At 43.4% G+C, this 25,042-nt stretch overlaps 1 protein-coding gene across 2 annotated transcripts in view; it reads right to left on the bottom strand.

Moving 5' to 3' along the window:
- Window positions 1-666: 666 nt before the first annotated feature.
- Window positions 667-25,042, bottom strand: part of LOC110532144 (semaphorin-3F) — a 117,227-nt gene continuing 92,851 nt past the window's right edge. Inside the window, exons 3-18 of one of the 2 annotated variants that reach the window (XM_021615788.3) lie at window positions 20,179-20,339; window positions 18,148-18,210; window positions 17,889-18,008; window positions 15,677-15,770; window positions 15,446-15,565; window positions 14,961-15,106; window positions 14,480-14,594; window positions 14,264-14,333; window positions 12,678-12,822; window positions 12,055-12,277; window positions 6,822-6,910; window positions 6,647-6,688; window positions 6,383-6,540; window positions 3,383-3,450; window positions 3,009-3,139; window positions 667-2,891 (exon numbers count right to left, since the gene is read on the bottom strand). In XM_021615788.3, the coding sequence (XP_021471463.3) occupies window positions 2,493-2,891; window positions 3,009-3,139; window positions 3,383-3,450; window positions 6,383-6,540; window positions 6,647-6,688; window positions 6,822-6,910; window positions 12,055-12,277; window positions 12,678-12,822; window positions 14,264-14,333; window positions 14,480-14,594; window positions 14,961-15,106; window positions 15,446-15,565; window positions 15,677-15,770; window positions 17,889-18,008; window positions 18,148-18,210; window positions 20,179-20,339 (2,144 nt within the window). In that variant the 3' untranslated portion in view covers window positions 667-2,492. The remainder of the gene's footprint in view (window positions 2,892-3,008; window positions 3,140-3,382; window positions 3,451-6,382; window positions 6,541-6,646; window positions 6,689-6,821; window positions 6,911-12,054; window positions 12,278-12,677; window positions 12,823-14,263; window positions 14,334-14,479; window positions 14,595-14,960; window positions 15,107-15,445; window positions 15,566-15,676; window positions 15,771-17,888; window positions 18,009-18,147; window positions 18,211-20,178; window positions 20,340-25,042) is intronic. The other variant, XM_090184359.1, reaches the window with a different exon arrangement.

Below are 25,042 nucleotides of genomic sequence, written 5' to 3'. Positions count from 1 at the left end.
CGGGAGAGACAAAGGCCAAAAGCCATGCATCTTCTGAAACACAACCCAACCAAGCCGCACTGCTTCTTAACACAGCGCGCCTCCAACCCGGAACCCAGCCGCACCAATGTATCGGAGGAAACACCGTGCACCTGGCTACCTTGGTTAGCGCGCACTACGCCCGCGCGCTACAGGAGTCGCTGGTGCGCGATGAGACAAGGATATCCCTACCGGCCATATCCTCCCTAACCCGGACGACGCTAGGCCAATTGTGCGTCAGACCACGGACCTCCCGGTCACGACCGGCTGCGACAGAGCCTGGGCGCAAACCCAGAGTCTCTGGTGGCACAGCTAGCGCTGCGATGCAGTGCCCTAGACCATGTCACTCTTTACTCATGTCACTCTTGTGGCATCATGAATCAGCTCACATAAACATTTTTACCTGCTCTGGAAGGAATATGGTATCGAGTGTTACTTTGTTTTGTTTGAGTGATTTTTGTTTTGGTACATATTATATTCCAGAAACGAGAGGTAGACATTTCTGGATTCAAACTCTATAGCTAAGAAAAGGCAAAGAAGCCACGTGAAGCCACAATGTGAATATAGTGCAAAATATGTTCAATAGAACACATTTTCATTCAAATAAGAGTATTCTTTGGCTTCAGAGTTGAGTAATCTGTTAGAGCGTTCCTGTCCATAACAATGTATTTATTCTAATTGTTCTACTTTTAGTTTCCAAAAAGGTCTACCTCTTTTTCCTCAAATCCTCTTTCTGTTAATACTGGTCCTGTAAATCACATGATAATTATAATATCCCCTTCCCCATCCCAGCCCTCACACCCCCACCACCAAAGTGCAGAACAAGAATATCTACAGTCTCAAAATATGTTTCATGGCATGGGTGAGAGGGAGTGCAATGGATTCATGAAAAGTCCAAACCTAGCATAGATCTCTGTGAGATCTAAAAGTCCATATGAACGCACTGTACACACGTAGTACATGACATAAGGTCGAAAGATGACCACAGTTTATGAATCAGGCAAAAGGAGCTCTAAGCAACATTGTTGATAAGAGCCAGGTGAGTGCTAGCGAGTTTCATAATCATGTCTCATCTCTAGAGGACAGGAAATACAGTGTGGCCATGTCATATAGTCAAACTTCAAAGAGCCTTCCAGTCCAGTTTCTGTTGTTGGATCAGGTTCATATCAGGTGTCAGGCTGTGTAAAAGTAATGTAGCTCCCATAGAAGAGGTAATCTGTATATGTCATTTTGAAGTAATGCAATAGCAAACTCCTGTACTGTCTCCATTTCTTTTCTCACAGCAATAATCAACAGCTAATGAATCTCTTTTTCTGAATGAATCGTTCCAAACCAAACTTGCTCTATTTACATGTACATTTTTAAAATCTCTATAGTCTTGGCTGGAGAATGGAACAGTTTGGTCCAAAATATTGTCTCTGCCTAACACACTGTTCAAGTGCTGAGCAGAAAGAAGCACAAGGTCGGAGACTTGGATAGCTTTTTAGCTGACGCTAATGGTTTTGTATCCAGTAAATGTTGTATTGGGAAAATATATATATATATGCATAAACCCAAAGAGTACAACAAATAAAAAGAAGTAGAGACTCATTTGGTCAGTTTCTTCCTGCTAACAAATACGTTTGGTCAAATTAAGCAGGAGTTTCTGATTATCCACATTTTCTGTAATACGTCATTTTAAAAACACAATCAAAACAATGTACATTTGCTCAAATTGATCACCTCGTTGTTATATCAGAATCTTAATAAATGGCGGATGAAAAACTGAGCCATATTCTTCCTGATTTGACATCGGCAGGATTCTACTGTTACAATATTTCGAATGGAAACACAATACACATAATATAATACAAAAATTGCCAATTTTTCATCAATTAGTTCAAATGAATGTTTGAAACACAGATTTTTGAAAATGTTGGATTCAGGGGAACAAATGGATTGTAAAAGTATGGTTTTACAATGATTCATATGATAGGGTCTCCCTATCGCCTAACTACCATGGTGCTTGCTAGACAAATCTTGTGTACACTAACAATCCTCTGCAGTTTCTAAAACTGCTTATACTGAGTGAGACATACTATAACATAAGTAGCAATCCCATTGATAATACCCAGGTTTATAGGATCAGGGATTATATTCAGGTTACTAGTTACTAATTTGGACTGAATAGGGCAGTTCATTTGCTAAATAAACGGAAGATTTTTAGGATCAAACCCTCTGTGCGTGTAACTCCAATTTGACCTCAACTCTCAATGACATCAATAGAGGATTTACAAGAAAGCACATTGCTATGTGCACTGATCTAAAGTCAGAATTGGGCCCATGGAGACTAACCCTGAATGGGAATGGGATGAACAATACACATAACAACATCAACATCACAACATGAGTGAGTGACTCTGCAGTGTGGAGGGCCACTGTGACCCTCCAGGACCTGGCCCGGGCACCAGTGAAGGAGAGGGGAGAGAAGGAGTCTAGGAGGGGATAGGGCCCCCTGGGGCTGGCTCTGGCTGGCTCTTGACATGCTTCCTGTTGGTGCGTTTTGTGGGAAGGTTGGGGTTGAACTGCTGCCAGTAGGACTGACAGTACTGGTTGATGAGGCGGATCTCCGGCTGGGAGGAGAACTGCAGTGGCAGAGTTTGAGGCAGGGGCGGTGGGTGGTGGTGATGGAGGTTCTGGTCCTCCAGCGGGGCATCCAGGGAGGTGAGGGCCTCCACTATCTCCCGGTCCAGGATGCGGAGGGCCACGCGGACCACCGTGTGCTTGAAGTTATTCTCAGTGGCCAAGCAGTGGTACAGCCCCCTGTCAGCGTGGCTCAGAGACTTGAGCAAGATGCCATGAGCTGTCTTCAGCACCTCTCCGTCTCGGCTCAGCTGGGGGAAGGGGAGAGAAGGGATAAGGAACATCAGCGTGAGCGAAAAGGAAAAGACAACATTATCTACAGCCATCATACAAAAGTTAACTAAACGGTCCGTTAGGCCTTGTTTTACCACTTTCCTCCTGCCGTCTGGTGTCTGGTAGAGCCATTTGACTGTCGCTTGTGGAGATCTAGGTTGGCACTCCAGGAACGTACTGCTCCCCTTCACCCCAAACTGCACCGTTTCCCTGAGACGCTTCTCCACTGGAGGAGACAGAATCAGAGAAATAAAGTGAAGTATAGATTATGGCATAGTCTGAATAAAAGGCCTTTTGACTCATTAACAGTGGTTAACTCCTTCGTGAGAATGTGTTGCGAGACCATTATATGCAGAAAAAAATTACACTCCTTTTACAAAAATCTATTTGCCAGACCAGGCTTTCAGATGCACACTCTATATAAGATGTAAGGGAGATATTGTTCAGTGCTTTGGCTGGAATCACGTACCTTTTGCATTGAACCCTCTGCACTGCCGCAAGGGGTTTCCATGCTTAATATCCTGTCTTCTGCTTCGCCTGTGAACAAGTAACAATTATCACAACTTTGACTTATGCCTGAAACCCGGTAAGCAGTTTGGATGGAATTACTTCAGCTAAACTAATGTCATGACTGTCCTGTGAGGATCCAAATAGGTCAGATCAGCTTGGCAATAAATAACTTCAGCCAGACCCTCTCTCACCCACAGAGGGGGGAGATGGGAGCTGGGAGCTGGTGGGAGGTTGACAGTTCACACCCTGTTATAAATCAAGGATTAGAATATTCAGTTGTCTCCCTCTCTAAATTCACACAGGAATGTGCCTTTGTTTCACAGACATTTTCTAGACGAAACTCTTAACACACTCTAAAGTGAATACTGGAACAACATTTCTAACATAGAACTTGGGGAATGGTCAAAGGCGATCTAAAGAATAATAATGTCATTTTGGTTGTTATTTTGTGATGTCATTAAAAATTATATAAAAGGAAATACTGTAACATGAAAAGTATATACACAACATGTACAAAGTTTCCATCCTCTACATTGTGTATGAAATATGAAAATGTATTAGTGTTTTTGTTAAGAGAGGGATATGATCTTAGAAATTATAAGAGGAAATTGTTCCTATAACTTTGATAAGTAAGTAGTCACCACCCCCTTGAGTGAGGTCAGAGAGCGTGTCAGCCTCACGAACCGCCTCTTTTGAAGAACTGTATAAAATGATAGGTTAAGTATTAACATATCAGACCAGAGAAGCATGTACAGTTGAAGTCGTAAGTTTACATACAGCTTAGCTAAATACATTTAAACTTAGTTTTTCACAATTCCTGACATTTAATCCTAGTAAGAATTCCCTGTCTTAGGTCAGTTAGGATCACCACTTTATTTTAACAATGTGAAATGTCAGAATAATAGTAGAGAGAATAATTTATTTCAGCTTTTATTTCTTTCATCACAGTCCCAGTGGGTCAGAAGTTTACATACACTCAATTAGTATTTGGTAGCGTTGCCTTTAAATTGTTTAACTTGGGTAAAACATTTTGAGTAGCCTTCCACAAGCTTCCACAATAAGTTGGGTGAATGTTGGCCCATTCCTCCAGACTGAGCTGGTGTAACTGAGTCAGGTTTGTAGGCCTCCTTGCTCGCACACACTTTTTCAGTTCTGCCCATACATTTTCTATAGGATTGAGGTCAGGGCTTTGTGATGGCCACTCCAATACCTTGACTTTGTTGTCCTTAAGCCATTTTACCACAACTTTGGAAGTATGCTTGGAGTCATTGTCCATTTGGAAGACCCATTTGCGACCAAGCTTTAACTTCCTGACTGATGTCTTGAGATGTTGCTTCAATATATCCAAATCATTTGCCTTCCTCAAGATGCTGCCACCTCGTGCTTCAAGGTTGGGATGGTGTTCTTTGGCTTGCAAGCCTCCCCCTTTTTCCTCCAAACATAACGATGGTTGTTTTTTTCATCAGACCAGAGGACACATCTCAACATCAACTGTTCAGAGGAGACTGCGTAAATCAGGCCTTCATGGTCAAAGTGTTGCAAAGAAACCACTACTAAAGGACACCAATAAGAAACAGAGACTTGCGTGGGCCAAGAAACACGAGCAATGGAAATTTGTCCTTTGGTCTGATGAGTCCAAATTTGAGATTTTTGGTTCCAACCGCCGTGTCTTTGGGAGATGCAGAGTAGGTGAACGGATTATCTCTGCATGTGTGGTTCCCACCGTGAAGCATGGAGGAGGAGGTGTGATGGTGTGGGTGTGCTTTGCTGATGACACGGTTAGTGATTTAAAAAAAATTCAAGGCACACTTAACCAGCATGGCTACCACAGCATTCTGCAGCAATACGCCATCCCATCTGGTTTGTGCTTAGTGGAACTATCATTTGTTTTTCAACAGGACAATGACCCAAAACATACCTAACAGGCTGTGTAAGGGCTATTTGACCAAGAAGGAGAGTGATGGATTGCTGTAGCAGATGACCTGGTCTCCACAATCACCCAACCTCAAACCAATTGAGATGGTTTGGGACGAGTTGGACAACTGTCTCTATAGCACTTTACTAATCTGGGCTTTATGGGAGAGCGGCCAAACGGAAGCAACTCTCGAGACAAAGGCACATGACAGCATGCCTGGAGTTTGCAAAAAGGCAAGTGAAAGACAGAGCATAAGACAAAAGATTCAGTGGTCTGATGAGACAACATTTGAACTTTTTGGCCTGAATGCAAAGCGATGTCTGGAGAAAACCCATCACCCATCTAATACCATCCCTACCGTGAAGCATGGTGGTGGCAGCATGATGCTATGGGGGATGCATTTCAGCGGCAGGGCCTGGGAGACTGGTAAGAATAGAGGGAACAATGAACAGAACCAAATAAAGGCCAATCCTTGATGAGAACCTGCTTCAGAGTGCAAACAACCTTAGACTGGGGCAAAGATTTACTATCCAACAGGGCAATGACCCCAAGCATACAGCAAAAGCAACCCTGGAATGGCTTCAGATTAAGGATGTGAAAGTCCTTGAGCTGCCCAGCCAAAGACCAGACTTGAATCCCATTGAAAATCTATGGAAAGACTTGAAGATTACTGTTCACCGCCGCTCCCAAATCTAACTTAACAGAGCTTGAGAAAATCTGCAAGGACGAATGCGAGAAAATCCCCAAATCCATGTGCAAAGCTGATACAGATGACTCAAAGCTGTAATCGCTGCCAAAGGTGCTTCTACAAAGTATTGACTCAGGGCTGTGAATACTTATGTAAATTGAATATTTCTGTATTTCATTTTCAATAAATTAGCAAAAATGTTTAAAAACATGTTGTTTTCACTGTGTGTAGACGGGTGAGAAAAAACATTTAATAAATTTTGAATTCAGGCCGTAACATAACAAAATGTGGAATAAGTCAAGGGGTATGAATACTTTCTGAAGGCACTCTATTATGTTGATGCTAAGGTGCCTCACCTCTTGGTGGAGGGGCTAAAGGTGGCACATGTCTCCCCGTCCCAGGCACAGTAAGGGTCTCTGGCCAGGCAGCAGTCTGAACAGGCCTTCCCATAGACGCTACACCTGTGCAGGGACAACTGGGTAAGCCCCCTCTCTGACGACACATACAGCTGTTGCTGTGGGTCAGAAGGGAAGAGGAAGGACTATCAGAGACATACAAACAACAGCAACACAACAACAGCAGTAATCATAGATGAACAAGTGATAATTGATGAAACGTACCCTTTTTGATGATAACTTCATAGTCTTAATAGGAGCTGGAGTCTGCAAAAAAGAACAACAAATAGGGATTAGGAGAAGATAATACTGCAGAATTAAGCTTTTGGCTTGTCCCATCTCCCTTCTTGTATTAATTCATAGACAGTGATTTACATGAAATAGTAATGATCGTCATTACCCTGAACATTTCCACTTCCTCTAATGTGAGTTCTTCTGTTGTGCTAGTGTCTTTAGGAAGTACTATCACCTTTTGGACTGTCCCACGATCTACAAAAGAGGGGAGAGCAGTTCATAGCGTACATAGTACCACAGATAGACTAAATATTATAGAAACATATTTAGAGAAGGTATGTGTGAAATGTAAAAATCACAAAAAAAATGTTTTTTTTTATCGTTTAAACGTTTAATAAAATATCATAACATGGCGTAAATTCATAATCTAGATATGGTTCTGCGTGTGACCGCTAGGGGGCAATGCAGTTCAATCTACAGCAGCCCTGGCTACATACAGGTCGTCACTAGTTATCACAGCCACAAAGTCCGCCTATTTCTACATTTCTCTTTTTAATATGTGATATTAACCCTAACCACACTGCTAACCCTATGCCTAACCCGAACCTTAAATTAAGACCAAAAACATTTTTATTTTAAGATAGTCATTTTTTTACATTGTGGCAGTGGTTACTACTGGAAACCCAGCCAGACAGCGTTCACTTTTACTGCACTCCCCCACCCACTCAGCAACGATGGTATTAATGCCATTTTAGGTTCTCCGTTGTCAGTACGTACTTCATGTCCCACTTATAATCAATGTGATGGCTCGTTTCAGTGATGTATGAGAGCGTGTTCATAAATGTCCAACAATCTGTTGTTAATGCTACGTATGGTGTTCGAGAGCTCTCCATCAGGGCCATCACGGTTCTTCGACATGGCATCTTGTAGTCTGGTTCTAGATATGCCATTGGGGTATTGAAGCCGACACCCTCTACCATTAACAATGGCTGGACATCAACAGCGATCATTTCTCTAATCAACGATGTGATTTGCTTACTCCATCCATTATCACACTCTTTCAGCAATGCACCTGCACTGCCGTTGTAGCTCAATTCCACCTTGCAAAGTTTGTATTTCATCACCTTCTCCTTTCACCTCTCAAAGTATTGCCATACAGGACTTCGCCGCTTTCGCTTCCTCTCCATTTTTCAAATTGTTAACCAAGATGACGTGTGGAAGACTTTTTTTATATCCATGGCAAATCATTTGAAAGACGCGTATCTTCTCCTACTTACAGCATTATTGCGGTACGTATTTATAATATATTTTAGCCTTTATGATGAGGACCGGGACCTGTTAATCGTAGCTTTTTGATAGTACACTGATTTTTATTTTGTACAATTTCTTTTACAAAATGTACGGTTAGGGATTTTTTTTCTAGAGGTTAATGATCCCAAATGTGTTTGTCTTATTCAAATTTACAGTTAGTTACCTTCTCTTGGTTTTCAATCAACAAACAAAACACATTCCACATTCACAGATGTGGCAGACATAAATAATAAAATAAAATATAAAAGAAAACAAACCGATTTGCAGCAGGACTATCTGTGATCATGTTAGTTGTTTCCAGCTTTAGCTGAGACAAGGAGCAAATTAGGAGTTTTTACAGCACCTTACACAACATGTATATACACTAATTTCCCTAATCACCCCATTGAAATACAATGGAAGTCCAATTTGAAATATAGTTGAGTAGTGAAGACCAGAGTCTATCAAACCTGGGGTCATAGGGTTGCACATTTTGGGGAATATTTAGAGGTGGAAACTTTCCGTCTGAATTAACGGGAATATATGGGAATTAACGGAAATATATGCAAATAAAATATTAATACCATTTAAATATAGATCTTTTTTGCATTGGATATATTTACCATATATGGAGACATAATTGCAAATGATTCAAACCTTCCAATAGAAATTTAAAAAACAATTTAGTTACGAATTCAACTTTAATTAAATTAGTTGACTTTTCACATGGGAGGACTTTACTGAACAACAAAAGAAAGGGAATATTGAATGATCCCCAAAGATCCATCGCATCTCTCGAAAATGTTTTCAACATACATCTGTAAAATGATAGTCTAGAAACTAAAGCTTTGGTTGTCTTCCTCTCAGGCTTCCATGTTTTCTTCCTGGACCTTCCCAATGTCCACCTCTTGAACATCAGACTCTGAGGCCTCATCCTCACTGTCACTTTCCAACCTTGATGAGGACAGCTCGCTGTCAGGCTCAAAAAGCAACAAAAAAATGCCCTGATGGCCACCAATTTTTCAACCCTTTTATTGGTCAGCCTGTTGCGTGTTTTGGTGTGTGTGTTCCCAAACAAGGACCAGTTGCGCTCTGAGGCGGCTGATGTTGGTGGGATTTGGAGGATGATGGAGGCAACAGGGGAAAGAGTCTCAGATCCACAAAGTCCCTTCCACAAGGTGGCTGATGAGGAAGGAATGGAGTTTTGCCTCTGTATGTTCTCTCAGAAGTATAATTAGCAGTAAAAATAATGAAAAGTTAAATGTATCTGATTTGGATATGTGACCTTTTCATTTGCTGTTCGGATGGCCATGATTGTACGCTCTTACTGCTCTTTTTTTAATTGGTAAGCAAGCAATTTGCTAGGCCTATTGCTATACTCATGGTATTTCTGTATAGTGACTATACTCTCCCGAGTATAGTCCAAGTTTAGTTTGGGTTTGGCTGCTTTAAGTTGACTCCAGGAGGCGCTGTCTGGGGATTGTTTATGTACACTGCTCAACAAAAATAAAGGGAACACTAAAATAACACATCCTAGATCTGAATGAATGAAATATTCTTATTAAATACTTTTTTCTTTACATAGTTGAATGTGCTGACAACAAAATCACACAAAAATTATCAATGGAAATCAAATTTATCAACCCATGGAGGTCTGGATTTGGAGTGACACTCAAAATTAAAGTGGAAAACCACACTACAGGCTGATCCAACTTTGATGTAATGTCCTTAAAACAAGTCAAAATGAGGCTCAGTAGTGTGTGTGGCGTCCACGTGCCTGTATGACCTCCCTACAACGCCTGGGCATGCTCCTGATGAGGTGGCGGATGGTCTTCTGAGGGAACTCCTCCCAGACCTGGACTAAAGCATCCGCCAACTCCTGGACAGTCTGTGGTGCAATGGTGGATGGTGGATGGAGCGAGATTGGATTTAGGTCTGGGGAACAGGCGGGCCAGTCCATAGCATCAATGCCTTCCTCTTGCAGGAACTGCTGACACACTCCAGCCACATGAGGTCTAGCATTGTCTTGCATTAGGAGGAATCCAGGGCCAACCGCACCAGCATATGGTCTCACAAGGGGTCTGAGGATCTCATCTCGGTACCTAATGGCAGTCAGGCTACCTCTGGCGAGCACATGGAGGGCTGTGCGGCCCCCCAAAGAAATGCCACCCCACACCATGACTGACCCACCGCCAAACCGGTCATGCTGGAGGATGTTGCAGGCAGCAGAACGTTCACCACGGCGTCTCCAGACTCTGTCACGTCTGTCACATGTGCTCAGTGTGAACCTGCTTTCATCTGTGAAGAGCCAGTGGCGAATTTGCCAATCTTGGTGTTCTCTGGCAAATGCCAAACGTCCTGCACGGAGTTGGGCTGTATAAGCACAACCCCCACCTGTGGACGTCGGGCCCTCATACCACCCTCATGGAGTCTGTTTCTGACCGTTTGAGCAGACACATGCACATTTGTGGCCTGCTGGAGGTCATTTTACAGGGCTCTGGCAGTGCTCCTCCTTGCACAAAGGCGGAGGTAGCGGTCCTGCTGCTGGGTTGTTGCCCTCCTACGGCCTCCTCCACGTCTCCTGATGTACTGGCCTGTCTCCTGGTAGCGCCTCCATGCTCTGGACACTACGCTGACAGACACAGCAAACATTCTTGCCACAGCTCGCATTGATGTGCCATCCTGGATGAGCTGCACAACCTGAGCCACTTGTGTGGATTGTAGACTCCGTCTCATGCTACCACTAGAGTGAAAGCACCGCCAGCATTCAAAAGTGATCAAAACATCAGCCAGGAAGCATAGGAACTGAGAAGTGGTCTGTGGTCACCACCTGCACCAGAACCACTTTATTGGGGGTGTCTTGCTAATTGCCTATAATTTCCACCTGTTGTCTATTCCATTTGCACAACAGCATGTGAAATTTATTGTCAATCAGTGCAGCGTTCCAGCTCCCATCTCAAGATCTAACCTGTGTGCTTCCATTGCTTTTGTCTTGGAGGAAGCATATGCAATTAGATGGCCTCTTAGTGTGGCCTTCTCTTTAGTAAGAGAGTTCAACATCTTTACCGATCTAGGGTTTGTGGTGGGCACTTGAGATGATTTGTCCAGAGTTGAGTTGAGGGTACACTTAAAATCTCCAGCCAGCACTCCAAAGGAAATACAATGCTCATTGAACAGGGTTATCATTTTCGACATGAAATCAGGAGTATCTGTGTTAGGGGCATATATATTTAAAATAGGAATTGGTTGCCCATATAGTGACCCAGATATCAGAATACATTTGAAAGTGCCTTAGGCATGCTGCAAGGAGACATGAGGACTGCAGATGTGGCCAGGGCAATAAATTGCAATGTCTGTACTGTGAGACGCCTAAGAAAGCGCTACAGGGAGACAGGACGGACAGCTGATAGTCCTCGCAGTGGCAGACCACTTGACCACAGGTGCATGTTTTGTCTCACCAGGGGTGATGGCCGGATTTGCGTTTATCGTTGAAGGAATAAGCGTTACACCGAGGCCTGTACTCTGGAGCGGGATCAATTTGGAGGGTGAGGGTCCGTCATGGTCTGGGGCGGTGTGTCACAGCATCATCAAACTGAGCTTGTTGTCATTGCAGGCAATCTCAACGCTGTGCGTTACAGGGAAGACATCCTCCTCCTTCATGTGGTACCCTTCCTGCAGGCTCATTCTGACATGACCCTCCAGCATGACAATGCCACCAGCCATACTGCTCGTTCTGTGCGTGATTTCCTGCAAGTCTGTTACTTTTGATTTTGACACCCCTTTTGTTCAGGGACACATTATTCAATTTCTGTTAGTCACATGTCTGTGGAACTTGTTCAGTTTATGTCTGTTGTTGAATCTTAATATGTTCATACAAATATTTACACATGTTAAGTTTGCTGGAAATAAGCTCAGTCGACAGTGAGAGGACGTTTCTTTTTTTTGTTTCATATCTTTTTCAGTCTTATTGCATGACCTAAATCATGGCAGTTCCATGTCAGTAGATTTAAGGTACTAGTCAACGTCATCGAACAGTAATCAACCTCTAGTGCAAGTCATCTCTGGGTATAGGTGGATAATAGTTACAGCTGCTAGCTAGCATGACTCACCTGTGCCTAGGAAGAGCACCTCATACCTCCCGTCCACAGCATCCACCAGGTCCACCACGATGGAGGTGAATCGGTAGTCCACCCCAGTTCGGACCACCAGAGGGCGCTTGTGTATTGTGTAGACAGGGTGGTACATGAGGGGGTGTGCCCTCACAAAGTTCACTGCCTCATCCGAAAACTCCTTGGTGGAGCGGAGGCCCGGGGTGAACGTTCCTCCTGGACACTAAGACGAAAAGGACAGATAGCTCTGGTTGAACTGGATCATGTTTAGTGGCACCAAAAATAAGAAAACCATCTGAAACAGGGAAGAACTACTGTATCTGGACTTGGCCAATCAAAACTGCATGTTTCCTTTTCCATTGCACAATGTTTTGCGACGGTGTTTTGCTACGGTGTACATCAATGAATACGTAGCATGTACATCAATGAATACGTAGCATGTAGCTCAACATGTTCTTGTGTGTTGGATCATGGGAATTATGGGATTTTGACCACACCAAGATACTGACAGTTTGACACATTGTTTCTTTTGATTACTTGTTGATCTAGATTTGACTCTATGATCAATAGCAACTTCAAAGCTACCCATAATTTGTTTGTTTATTGGTCCTGAGTGTACGTACCGTTCCAGGGCGAGGGTAGGGGATCTTTCCAGTGTAGGGGGTCCACTGGTAGTTGTGTCCATGTTTGTGTGAGAAGGGGCCATTGAAGACATTGCGAATGTCGGACATAGAGTACACACACACGGCTGAGCCCTTAAACACAGACCTAAGGAAAGAGGTGGAAAGGTAGTGGAAGAGAGTCATTAAAATAAACTACCCCAGTGGTGTGTATTCATGTATGCCAAGGGAAGAAAGGCATCCGAGCAAGCGAAACAGCGCCCCTCTGTCTCTGTATGCGTAGCCCATCTATCTGATGCTGTCTGGTCAAAAAGAGTATGACATTGTTGCCGTCTATAGCGTTGAATGCAAAAGAAGCCAATGAGCATTTGGCCTCTCTTGATTAAAAAAATAATAGCCAATCAGCGTTGAGCTAAACTGAGTGAGATCAACTGTGAATGGTCCTGGTGCACCAGAACAAAGTGTCCAGGGAAGAGTGTCAAAGGACTTTATTTAATTAGTTGTACTAGCCAATGATTATAATAGCGATTCTGATACAACCATAAATTCATAAATTGTGCCCCTGGCCTGAGAGGATGGAAGTTCAATATGAAGCTAAATGTTGGCTAATTTTAACTAGCTGGCTCATCATTGCCCATGAAAGGAAGTTAGGCTAGAGAGCAGGCATTTTAGCCAGGTAGCCTAGGACAACAAAAACTAAAAGTGTGTACTGTATGACAGAGTCATAGACCATTTCAGCAACATGGAAAAGAGGAGGATGGCATTGGTGTTTCTCTACAAGTAGGGTGAGTCAAGTTTTTCCTACTTTCACACACGCACAGGCACACACACAAACACAGAAATCAGTTCCATGGACAGCCACATCATATTTAGCTTACGTTAATTGGACTGATTCAGAGGGGTTGGGTTAAATGCGGAAGGCACATTTCAGTTGAATGCATTCAGTTATACAACTGACTAGGTATCCCCCTTTCCCTTTTCCTAAACTGTTGGTATATTTTAGTTGTAACTATATTAGACAAAGCATAGGTGATTTGATGACGATGAAATATTGAAATTGATGTGGTGCTGGAATAGTGGAGGCAGCTCCGGTTTTCTTTGAGACTTGCGGTAATTCTCCATGGTTCTAAATCAATAGTTGTTCAGTAGTCTGAAAATGTCGGAAACCTTAACTTGCTTGAACTGTTTGTTACATGCAATATGCTTTGTGGACTTCACAGGACAGATGTTGCTCTCCGGTTTTGTGATAAAACAAAGGTGTGGTTAAATTTATTAAGGAATATAAACTAACAGGTTGTAGGGCAAACAACACAATTATCACCACACATGCAATATGGCTTTTTTTTCCCTGGCTTGGCTTCCCCAGTGATTTTACCCAGGTTGTAATATGTTTTTTTTCCCCCTGGCTTGGCTTCCCCAGTGATTTTACCCATGCACCGCTACTGAACTACCCCAGGGTTCTAGAACTTCATTTGTGGAGAACTACTGGGTGGGCAGGCTTTTTTTTTGTTGCCCGACACTAACAAAAGACATACAATGTATGGTTGTGTAAAAATAAACATTTTGGAAAGATTCAAGTGATATATTACCCCGCAGTGGAAAAGACAGCGTACACGACAGGATTGCGTTCGTCTTGTGTTGGCTGAATGAAGACATCCTCTGATGGGAAGCAAGTTGACAAAGGTGTTAACAGTGCCTTTTCTATAAACAAGTGTCAAAATAAGACTAAGCCTCCATTTTCCTTTATCTGCAACTGATTGAATTGTACAGTATGTCAATGCCGCAGGAATTAAAAGCAGTCTCACTCAGCTCATCGAAATATGTCTCCACACCATCACTGCCTATCACTGAGCACACCAGCCGAGCCTTCAGGAAGGTCGTCCACTTGTTGACCAGTGACCTCTGACCCCCATCATCATTCTGGGAAGGTGAAACAAAGTTAGGGGGAATTTATGTAAAATGGTAGATCATTCAATATCATCACCACAACCACTTGGCTTTCTAGTGTCCAATGGTTGTGCGTTTAGTAGGAACGAAATGGGAGAAAATGATTTGAAACTGAGGTATTATCCCCTAACTTGGGGAAGACGGGCTCATAGTATCGGCTGGAACAGAATAAATGGAATGGTATCCAACACATGATATCCATGTGGTTGATGCCATCCCATTCACTCAATTCCAGCCATTATTATGAGCCGTCCTCCCCTTCAGCAGCCTCCTGTGGTGTGTGTGTGTATGTGTCTGTGTGTTTGTGAGGTCAGGGGGGGATATACGAGGGTCTCTCACCAGGCATACTCGGCCCACCCTGGCCAGGACACTGGGGCTTCCCCCCCCAGCCGAATCCAGGCTCTTCTCCCGAAAGAAGAAGTAGAGCTTATCATCGTTCCTCTCGGAGCTGTCTGGAATCTGCTGGATCTTCACAAACACAGGCTCTGGAGATGGAGACAGACATTAGTCAATTTGAGAAAAGAGGGTAATAGAGAACGAGAGAGAGAGAGATTATTATTTATCCTGTTACCAGTCACCTTCTCCTAATCCCTGCCTACATGTACATACAGTATCTACCTCAACTACTCCAGTATCCTTGCAAATTGTAATTTGGTACTGCACTTTTGGGAAGGGCTTGCAAGGTAAGCATTTCACTGTATTTGTGCAAGTGACAAATGAAAGAGAGAGAGACATAGAGAGAGAGAGGTGTGGCCGACTTTTTCTCAGGGCAAAATAGACATGAGTTGCTCAAAGTGTCACCTGTGGGTCAGGGGCAAGCTTACCATTCAGCCAGCGGGAGTCATATTGCTCAGTCCTGACGGCAGGTCTGTCTCCCAGGGTTCTGAAGATGGCCGGGTCCGTGCCCATGAAGTCAACGTGGACCCCTGCATACAGATTCCCATCTAGCAAAGAGAAAACAAAAGAGGAAGATGGATGATGATGATGGCTATTGGTATTGTAAGTGAGAACTGTGGTGGGAACTGTTATGATGAACAGACAAGAAGAGGTCTCACTGATAAGGGCCACAGCATTCTCTTGCAGCGGGTCGTAGGAACATTTCCCTTTCCCTGAGTCCACATAGTCAGGGACCAGCCTGAACAGGTACTCCTGCACAGAGAGGACAATACATGGATGTAGGTATGTTTCAGACCTGGGTTCAGATACTATTTTAGGTACTTCAATTACTTTTTAACACATTTCATAACTAATATTTAGATAACCTTTATTTGAAAAAACTAATAGTTGAATATTGGAATGCATTTCAAAACACCATTTGGAAAGTTTACTTAACTAAAAATACATATCGTTGGAAGTATTTGGAAAACAAAATAGTTGTGAATGTACATAGTAGTTTAATTTCATGACTGCAGTCAATTTCCACGTGACCATTGAGTCTGTCACGACTTCCGCCGAAGTCGGTCCCTCTTCTTGTTCGGGCGGCTTTCGGCGGTCGACGTCACCGGCCTTCTAGCCACCGCCGATACACTTTTCATTTTCCATTTGTTTTGTCTATGTCTTACACACCTGGTTTCACTCACCTAATTACCTGTTTAGTATTTAACCCTCTGTTCTCCTTGTTCGGTTGTGAGTGATTGTTTGTTGTATTGTGGTCCGTATTGTGGGCTTAGAATTATTCTTGTATTTTTTGATGACTGAGTAAAGTTACTTTTATTTAGTCATCTCTGCTGTCCTGCGCCTGACTCTTCTGCACCAGCTACACACAGACCCTTACAGAGTCACGGTAACTGGGCTTCTCCAAAGCTGCGATTTGATGCCACTGATGGTCATTAGTAGCCTACCAAACTTGCTAATGGCCTGGTACTCAGTGCTCCATTGTCTCGCTAATCACACTGACATCGATGCAAATGCAATAGAAAAACAAATCAATCACTTCATGAGAGCCTTGGCATTCAGAGTTTGAGCGGACTAGGATCACCTGGTGTGCAGCGAGAGCCAGCTCCACATAGCTGGTCGATGCATAGAATGAAAAGCCTATGTTGCACCACATTTCTATAGGCTATGCTATGCAAGAAAACAGAGTTTTAATGGCCTCTTTTTAAAAAGAGCAGGTCACATCAGCTTTCTATAGGCTAGGCCCAATATTAAGCATATTGCGTCTCTTTACAACCGGAGTAGCCTACCTGGCTGGCATATAAATGAACCGCGGGAAAAGCCTCTTGCAGTCGCTATTCAATGACATGTATTGTATTCCTCTGCCCCTGTTCCGACAGGTACGTGATAATGGCCCATATTGTCACTCGTGAATGATGGCCACCGTGTGCTGTCTAAGGCCATGCATTTTTTGGGGGACTTTATCTAATCATAGTCACATGCAGCCTACCCAATATGCCTATATGTTTTAATGAGGGTTGTATCACAACTAAAGTGGCCAAATAACTCTAAGCGCAGTCTATAGGCCTATGAACTGTGGAACAATCAGGTGTGAAAACAATCAGGTGTGAGTGTTGACTGGACACTATTTAAAAGAAGTTAAGCACATCAATCACTGGCCTAACACAGTTTATCTGGACCCCCGCAAGGTCCGAGTTCTTTTTACTATATTTTACTATCCTGTGCAAATGTTGATTTGTGGTAGTGGGAGACAATGTTGGAGGCTTTGGAAATGACTGTTGTGGTTATCTGCAGATTTAAAGTCATTTTTAATAGTGAGAAAAGCATCTTTCATCTTCTTCTTCTTCGGATGTCGTCTTCAAAATTAGCAAAGGCAACAACCATATTATTTGCATTAGTGGTGACCATGGTGTTGATTTTGGTTGAGATCTTGTAGTGATCCAAGAGTTCCTCATATGTACTGACAATGCATTGTCCAGTATGACTGCCTTTGAACTGTTAACATGCCAGCATAACACTGTAAGAGTCCAATCCTGTAGGAAGTGTCCTGCCTTTTAGCTCAACTTTTGGAGCAGGGTATTTGAAATATGTTTGGGGAAAAGATATTTGAAAAGTGTTTCAAATAGTATTCCAGGAAAGTATTTGAAAATACGTTCAAATACAATTTGGTAGACTGTGTTTTTTTTTACAAATACCCATTCAAATACTAAAATAAAAGTAATTGTTTTATGTTGCGTATTAAAAAATACACAAATACACACAAAAAAGTATCTTAAATAACAAATACCTCAAATAAACATGCATTTGAACCCAGATCTGGCATGTTTGTGTGTGCGTCTGTCTGTGCATGTGCATGTTTGTTTGTGTCCGTACCTCTGCTCTCCATCCTCTGTTGATGAAGGTGCAGATGGGCTTGTAGGCCCCTGTGCCACAGGTGTACAGGTGTGTGCGATTCCAGGGTTCGATCAGACGCACAAAGTTTGCACACTCCCCCTGATTAGGACAGAAGGAACAGAGTTACAATCAATACGCTTGACATACTGTGCATATTTACTGTACTACAATAACAACAGTATTTGTGTAGCCCTTTTTATACATTAAAGCTAATGGTCAAGACATAAAGGACACTAACCTGCCCACCCTTTCCAGTCATTCTACACTCTCCTTTCCTCTGGGTAGTGGCCGGCCAGTGAATCTGAAGGAAGAAGTGTAGAAAATGCAACATTTCAGATCTGGTGCATTGTATGATTTTCTGCATGTAGACATGACATATTCTAAGACTTAAAATAGGACATCATAAAGACTCATACATGCTTATAAATACAGTGCCTTGCGAAAGTATTCGGCCCCCTTGAACTTTGCGACCTTTTAACACATTTCAGGCTTCAAACATAAAGATATAAAACTGTATTTTTTTGTGAAGAATCAACAACAAGTGGGACACAATCATGAAGTGGAACGACATTTATTGGATATTTCAAACTTTTTTAACACATCAAAAACTGAAAAATTGGGCGTGCAAAATTATTCAGCCCCTTTACATTCAGTGCAGCAAACTCTCTCCAGAAGTTCAGTGAGGATCTCTGAATGATCCAATGTTGACCTAAATGACTAATGATGATAAATACAATCCACCTGTGTGTAATCAAGTTTCCGTATAAATGCACCTGCACTGTCTCAGAGGTCCGTTAAAAGCGCAGAGAGCATCATGAAGAACAAGGAACACACCAGGCAGGTCCGAGATACTGTTGTGAAGAAGTTTAAAGCCGGATTTGGATACAAAAATATTTCCCAAGCTTTAAACATCCCAAGGAGCACTGTGCAAGTGATACTATTGAAATGGAAGGAGTATCAGACCGCTGCAAATCTACCAAGACCTGGCCTTCCCTCTAAACTTTCAGCTCATACAAGGAGAAGACTGATCAGAGATGCAGCCAAGAGGCCCATGATCACTCTGGATGAACTGCAGAGATCTACAGCTGAGGTGGGAGACTCTGTCCATAGGACAACAAACAAGTATATTGCACAAATCTGGCCTTTATGGAAGAGTGGCAAGAAGAAAGCCATTTCTTAAAGATATCCATAAAAATTGTTGTTTAAAGTTTGCCACAAGCCACCTGGGAGACACACCAAACATGTGGAAGAAGGTGCTCTGGTCAGATGAAACCAAAATTGAACTTTTTGGCAACAATGCAAAACGTTATGTTTGGCGTAAAAGCAACACAGCTGAACACACCATCGCCACTGTCAAACATGGTGGTGGCAGCATCATGGTTTGGGCCTGCTTTTCTTCAGCAGGGACAGGGAAGATGGTTAAAATTGATGGGAAGATGGATGGAGCCAAATACAGGACCATTCTGGAAGAAAACCTGATGGAGTCTGCAAAAGACCTGAGACTGGGACGGAGATTTGTCTTCCAACAAGACAATGATCCAAAACATAAAGCAAAATCTACAATGGAATGGTTCAAAAATAAACATATCCAGGTGTTAGAATGGCCAAGTCAAAGTCCAGACCTGAATCCAATCGAGAATCTGTGGAAAGAACTGAAAACTGCCGTTCACAAATGCTCTCCATCCAACCTCACTGAGCTCGAGCTGTTTTGCAAGGAGGAATGGGAAAAAATGTCTCTCGATGTGCAAAACTGATAGAGACATACCCCAAGCGACTTACAGCTGTAATCGCAGCAAAAGGTGGCGCTACAAAGTATTAACTTAAGGGGGCTGAATAATTTTGCACGCCCAATTTTTCAGTTTTTGATTTGTTAAAAAAGTTTGAAATATCCAATAAATGTCGTTCCACTTTATGATTGTGTCCCACTTGTTGTTGATTCTTCACAAAAAAATACAGTTTTATATCTTTATGTTTGAAGCCTGAAATGTCGCAAAGTTCAAGGGGGCCGAATACTTTCGCAATGCACTGTAGGTCATGATAAAAAAAAGCATTATACCTGTGGACGTCAAGTGTGACTTTTATTTGCACTCATAGGCGTACAGATGGCTTCAGTGGCTGAATATTTCATAAAATGTAATAAAACACAAGAATGGATACTGGCAACTTGACTCCAGGGCGGCCATCTTCATCAGGGAAATCTTATCAGGTAATATATGTATCTGTCTCTGTGGAATTTTATCATAGGAGTCATCATAGGGTTTTCTCTTACTATGAGGGGCTCCTTGTTGATGTTGTGCATGTCCAGGGAAACTAGGTACTCCCGGCTGCCCAGGTAGAGACGGCCCTGGTCCTGGTCCATGTGCAGGATGCGGTAGTCACTGGTGTTGAAGGAGAAGGAGAAAGGCCGCGCCGTCCGCGTCTCTATCAGCTCTGGACCAACACACACACACACACACACACACACACACACACACACACACACACACACACACACAGAGACAGACAGACAGACAGAGAGGAGAGAGAAAGAGAGAGAAACACAAAGACAGGCATCATTAATGGTGCGGCAGGGTAGCCTAGTGGTTAGATCGTTGGACTTGCAAGTTCGAATCCCCAAGCTGACAAGGTACACATCTGTCGTTCTGCCCCTGAACAAGGCAGTTAACCCACTGTTCCTAGGCCGTCATTGAAATAAGAATTTGTTCTTTAACTGTATTGCCTAGTTAAATAAAGGTAAAATAAAAAATAAATACATTTGGATCAGAATACATTTGGGGACAGGATATACCTGGGACTTGGCTTGAGAAGCATGAAAGCATGAATCCTTAATGGTGAAATTGCCATGTCCATTTGGGATATTACAAAAATAAAGAAGTTACTGCAAACAGCGAACACCTCAGACATAATTGCATACGCGATAAAACAGCAGCATACAGTGCCTTCAGAAAGTATTCAGACCCCTTTACTTTTTCCACATTCTGTTACGCTACAGCCTAGCCAAACATGTATTAAATAGTTTTTTTCCCTCATCAATCTACACACAATACCCCATAACGACAAAGCAAAACCACGTTTTTAGACATTTTTTGTAATTAAAAAATAAATAAAACGGATATCTAATTTACATAATTATTCAGACCCTTTACTCAGTACTTTGTTGAAGCACCTTTGGCAGCGATTACAGCCCCGAGTCTTCTTGGGTATGATGCTACAAGCTTGGCACACCTGTATTTGGGGAGTTTCTCCCATTCTTCACTGCAGATCCTCTCAAGCTCTGTCAGGTTGGATGGGAAGTGCTGCTGCACAGCTATTTTCAGGTCTCTCCAGAGATAGTTGATCGGGTTCAAGTCCGGGCTCTGGCTGGGCCACTCAAGGATCTTTAGAGACATGTCCCAAAGCCACTCCTGCGAAATCAGGTCATTGTCCTGTTGGAAGGTGAGCCTTCGCCCTAGTCTGAGGTACTGAGCGCTCTGGAGCAGGTTGCCTGCCCTTCCTGCACCCTATTTCATAGCTCCACAATGAAATAGGGTGCAGGCAAGGCAGCAGGCTGTTAGCCAGCCTGCCAGTTTAGTGGAGTCTGCCACTAGCACAGTCAGTGTAGTCAGCTCAGCTATCCCCATTGAGACCGTGTCTGTGCCTCGACCTAGGTTGGGCAAAACTAAACATGGTGGTGTTCGCCTTAGCAATCTCACTAGAATAAAGACCTCCTCCATTCCTGCCATTATTGAAAGAGATAGTGATACCTCACATCTTAAAATAGGGCTACTTAATGTTAGATCCCTCACTTCCAAGGCAGTTATAGTCAATGAACTAATCACTGATCATAATCCTGATGTGATTGGCCTGACTGAAACATGGCTTAAGCCTCATGAATTTACTGTTAAATGAGGCCTCACCTCCTGGTTACACTAGTGACCATATCCCCTGTGCATCCCGCAAAGGCGGAGGTGTTGCTAACATTTACAATAGCAAATTTCAATTTACAAAGAAAAAAAAACTATGTTTTCGCCTTTAGAACTTCAAGTCATGACATCTATGCAGCCTACAATTATCACTTTTTATAGCTACTGTTTACAGGCCTCCTGGGCCATATACAGCGTTCCTCACCGAGTTCCCTGAATTCCTATCGGACCTTGTAGTCATAGCAGATAATATTCACATTTTTGGTGACTTTAATATTCACATGGAAAAGTCCACAGACCCACTCCAAAAAGCTTTCGGAGCCATCAGTGGGTTTTGTCCAACATGTCTCTGGACCTACTCACTGCCACAGTCATACTCTGGACCTAGTTTTGTCCCATGGAATAAATGTTGTGGATCTAAATGTTTTTCCTCGTAATCCTGGACTATCGGACCACCATTTTATTACGTTTGCAATCGCAACAAATAGTCTGCTCAGTCCCCAACCAAGGAGCATCAAAAGTCATGCTATAAATTCTCAGACAACCCAAAGACTCCTTAATGCCCTTCCAGACTCCCTCTGCCTACCCAAGGAAGTCAGAGGACAAAAATCAGTTAACCTCCTAACTGAGGAACTCAATTTAACCTTTTGCAATACCCTAGATGCAGTTGCACCCCTAAAAACATTTGTCATAAGAAACTAGCTCCCTGGTATACAGAAAATACCTGAAAACAAGACTCCCTAAATTTTATCAGCATATCGATTGTGCTACCAGGGCTGGTAAAACCCTGGATCATTGTTATTCTAACTTCCGCGACGCATATAAGGCCCTCCCCCGCCCTCCTTTCGGAAAAGCTGACCACGACTCCATTTTGTTGCTTCCAGCCTACAGGCAGAAACTAAAACAGGAAGCTCCCGCGCTCAGGTCTGTTCAACCCTGGTCCGACCAATCTGATTCCACGCTTCAAGACTGCTTTGATCACGTGGATTGGATATGTTCCGCATTGCGTCCAACAACAACATTGACGAATACGCCGATTCGGTGAGCGAGTTCATTAGCAAGTGCATCGGCGATGTCGTACCCACAGCAACTATTAAAACATTCCCAAACCAGAAACCGTGGATTGATGGCAGCATTTGCGCGAAACTGAAAGTACGAACCACTGCTTTTAACCAGGGCAAGGTGACCGGAAACATGACCGAATACAAACAGTGTAGATATTCCCTCCGCAAGGCAATCAAACAAGCTAAGCGTCAGTATAGAGACAAAGTAGAGTTGCAAATCAACGGCTCAGACACAAGAGTTAGGGTCTACAGGGTCTACAGTCAATCACGGATTACAAAAAGAAAACCAGCCCCGTCGCGGACCAGGATGTCCTGCTACCAGACAGACTAAATAACTTCTTTGATTACTTTGAGGACAACACAGTGCCACTGACACGGCCCGCTACCAAAACCTACGGACTCTTCTTCACTGCAGCCGACGTGAGTAAAACATTTAAACGTGTTAACCCTCGCAAGGCCGCAGGCCCAGACGGCATCCCCAGCCCCATCCTCAGAGCATGCGCAGACCAGCTGGCTGGTGTGTTTACGGACATATTCAATCAATCCTTATCCCAGTCTGCTGATCCCACATGCTTCAAGAGGGCCACCATTGTTCCTGTCCCCAAGAAAGCTAAGGTAACTGAGCTAAACGACTACCGCCGACTACTCACTTCCGTCATCATGAAGTGCTTTGAGAGACGTGTCAAGGACCATTTCACCTCCACCCTACCTGACACCCTAGACCCACTCCAATTTGCATACCGCCCCAATAGATCCACAGACGACGCAATCGCAACCACACTGCACACTGCCCTAACCCATCTGGACAAGAGGAATACCTATGTGAAAATGCTGTTCATCGACTACAGCTCAGCATTTAACACCATAGTACCCTCCAAACTTGTCATCAAGCTCGAGACCCTGGGTCTCGACCCCGCCCTGTGCAACTGGGTACTGGACTTCCTGATGGGCCGCCCCCAGGTGGTGAGGGTAGGTAACAACATCTCCACCCCGCTGATCCTCAACACTGGGGACCCACAAGGGTGCGTTCTGAGCTCTCTCCTGTACTCCCTGTTCACCCACGACTGCGTGGCCATGCACGCCTCCAACTCAATCATCAAGTTTGCGGACAACACTACAGTGGTAGGCTTGATTACCAACAATGACGAGACGGCCTACAGGGAGGAGGAAAGGGTCCTCAGAGTGTGGTGTCAGGAAAATAACCTCACACTCAACGTCAACAAAACAAAGGAGATGATCGTGGACTTCAGGAAACAGCAGAGGGAGCACCCCCCTATCCACATCGATGGGACCGTAGTGGAGAGGGTAGTAAGTTTTAAGTTCCTTGGCATACACACCACGGACAAACTGAATTGCTCCACCCACACAGACAGCGTTGTGAAGAAAGCACTCCCAACCTCTGGCTCTCCAGAGGGTAGTGAGGTCTGCACAACGCATCACCGGGGCAAACTACAGTGCCTTGCGAAAGTATTCGGCCCCCTTGAACTTTGCGACCTTTTGCCACATTTCAGGCTTCAAACATAAAGATATAAAACTGTATTTTTTTTGTGAAGAATCAACAAGAAGTGGGACACAATCATGAAGTGGAACGACATTTATTGGATATTTAAAACGTTTTTAACAAATCAAAAACTGAAAAATTGGGCGTGCAAAATTATTCAGCCCCCTTAAGTTAATACTTTGTAGCGCCACCTTTTGCTGCGATTACAGCTGTAAGTCGCTTGGGGTATGTCTCTATCAGTTTTGCACATCGAGAGACTGAAATTTTTTCCCATTCCTCCTTGCAAAACAGCTCGAGCTCAGTGAGGTTGGATGGAGAGCATTTGTGAACAGCAGTTTTCAGTTCTTTCCACAGTTTCTCGATTGGATTCAGGTCTGGACATTGACTTGGCCATTCTAACACCTGGATATGTTTATTTTTGAACCATTCCATTGTAGATTTTGCTTTATGTTTTGGATCATTGTCTTGTTGGAAGACAAATCTCTGTCCCAGTCTCAGGTCTTTTGCAGACTCCATCAGGTTTTCTTCCAGAATGGTCCTGTATTTGGCTCCATCCATCTTCCCATCAATTTTAACCATCTTCCCTGTCCCTGCTGAAGAAAAGCAGGCCCAAACCATGATGCTGCCACCACCATGTTTGACAGTGGGGATGGTGTGTTCAGCTGT

Source organism: Oncorhynchus mykiss, chromosome 9 (genome assembly GCF_057628025.1).
Source record: "Oncorhynchus mykiss isolate SJ-2025 chromosome 9, ASM5762802v1, whole genome shotgun sequence".
Lineage (NCBI taxonomy): Eukaryota > Metazoa > Chordata > Actinopteri > Salmoniformes > Salmonidae > Oncorhynchus > Oncorhynchus mykiss.
Note: the sequence above shows the minus strand (reverse complement) of the source record. Positions and strands in the feature narration are given on the sequence as shown.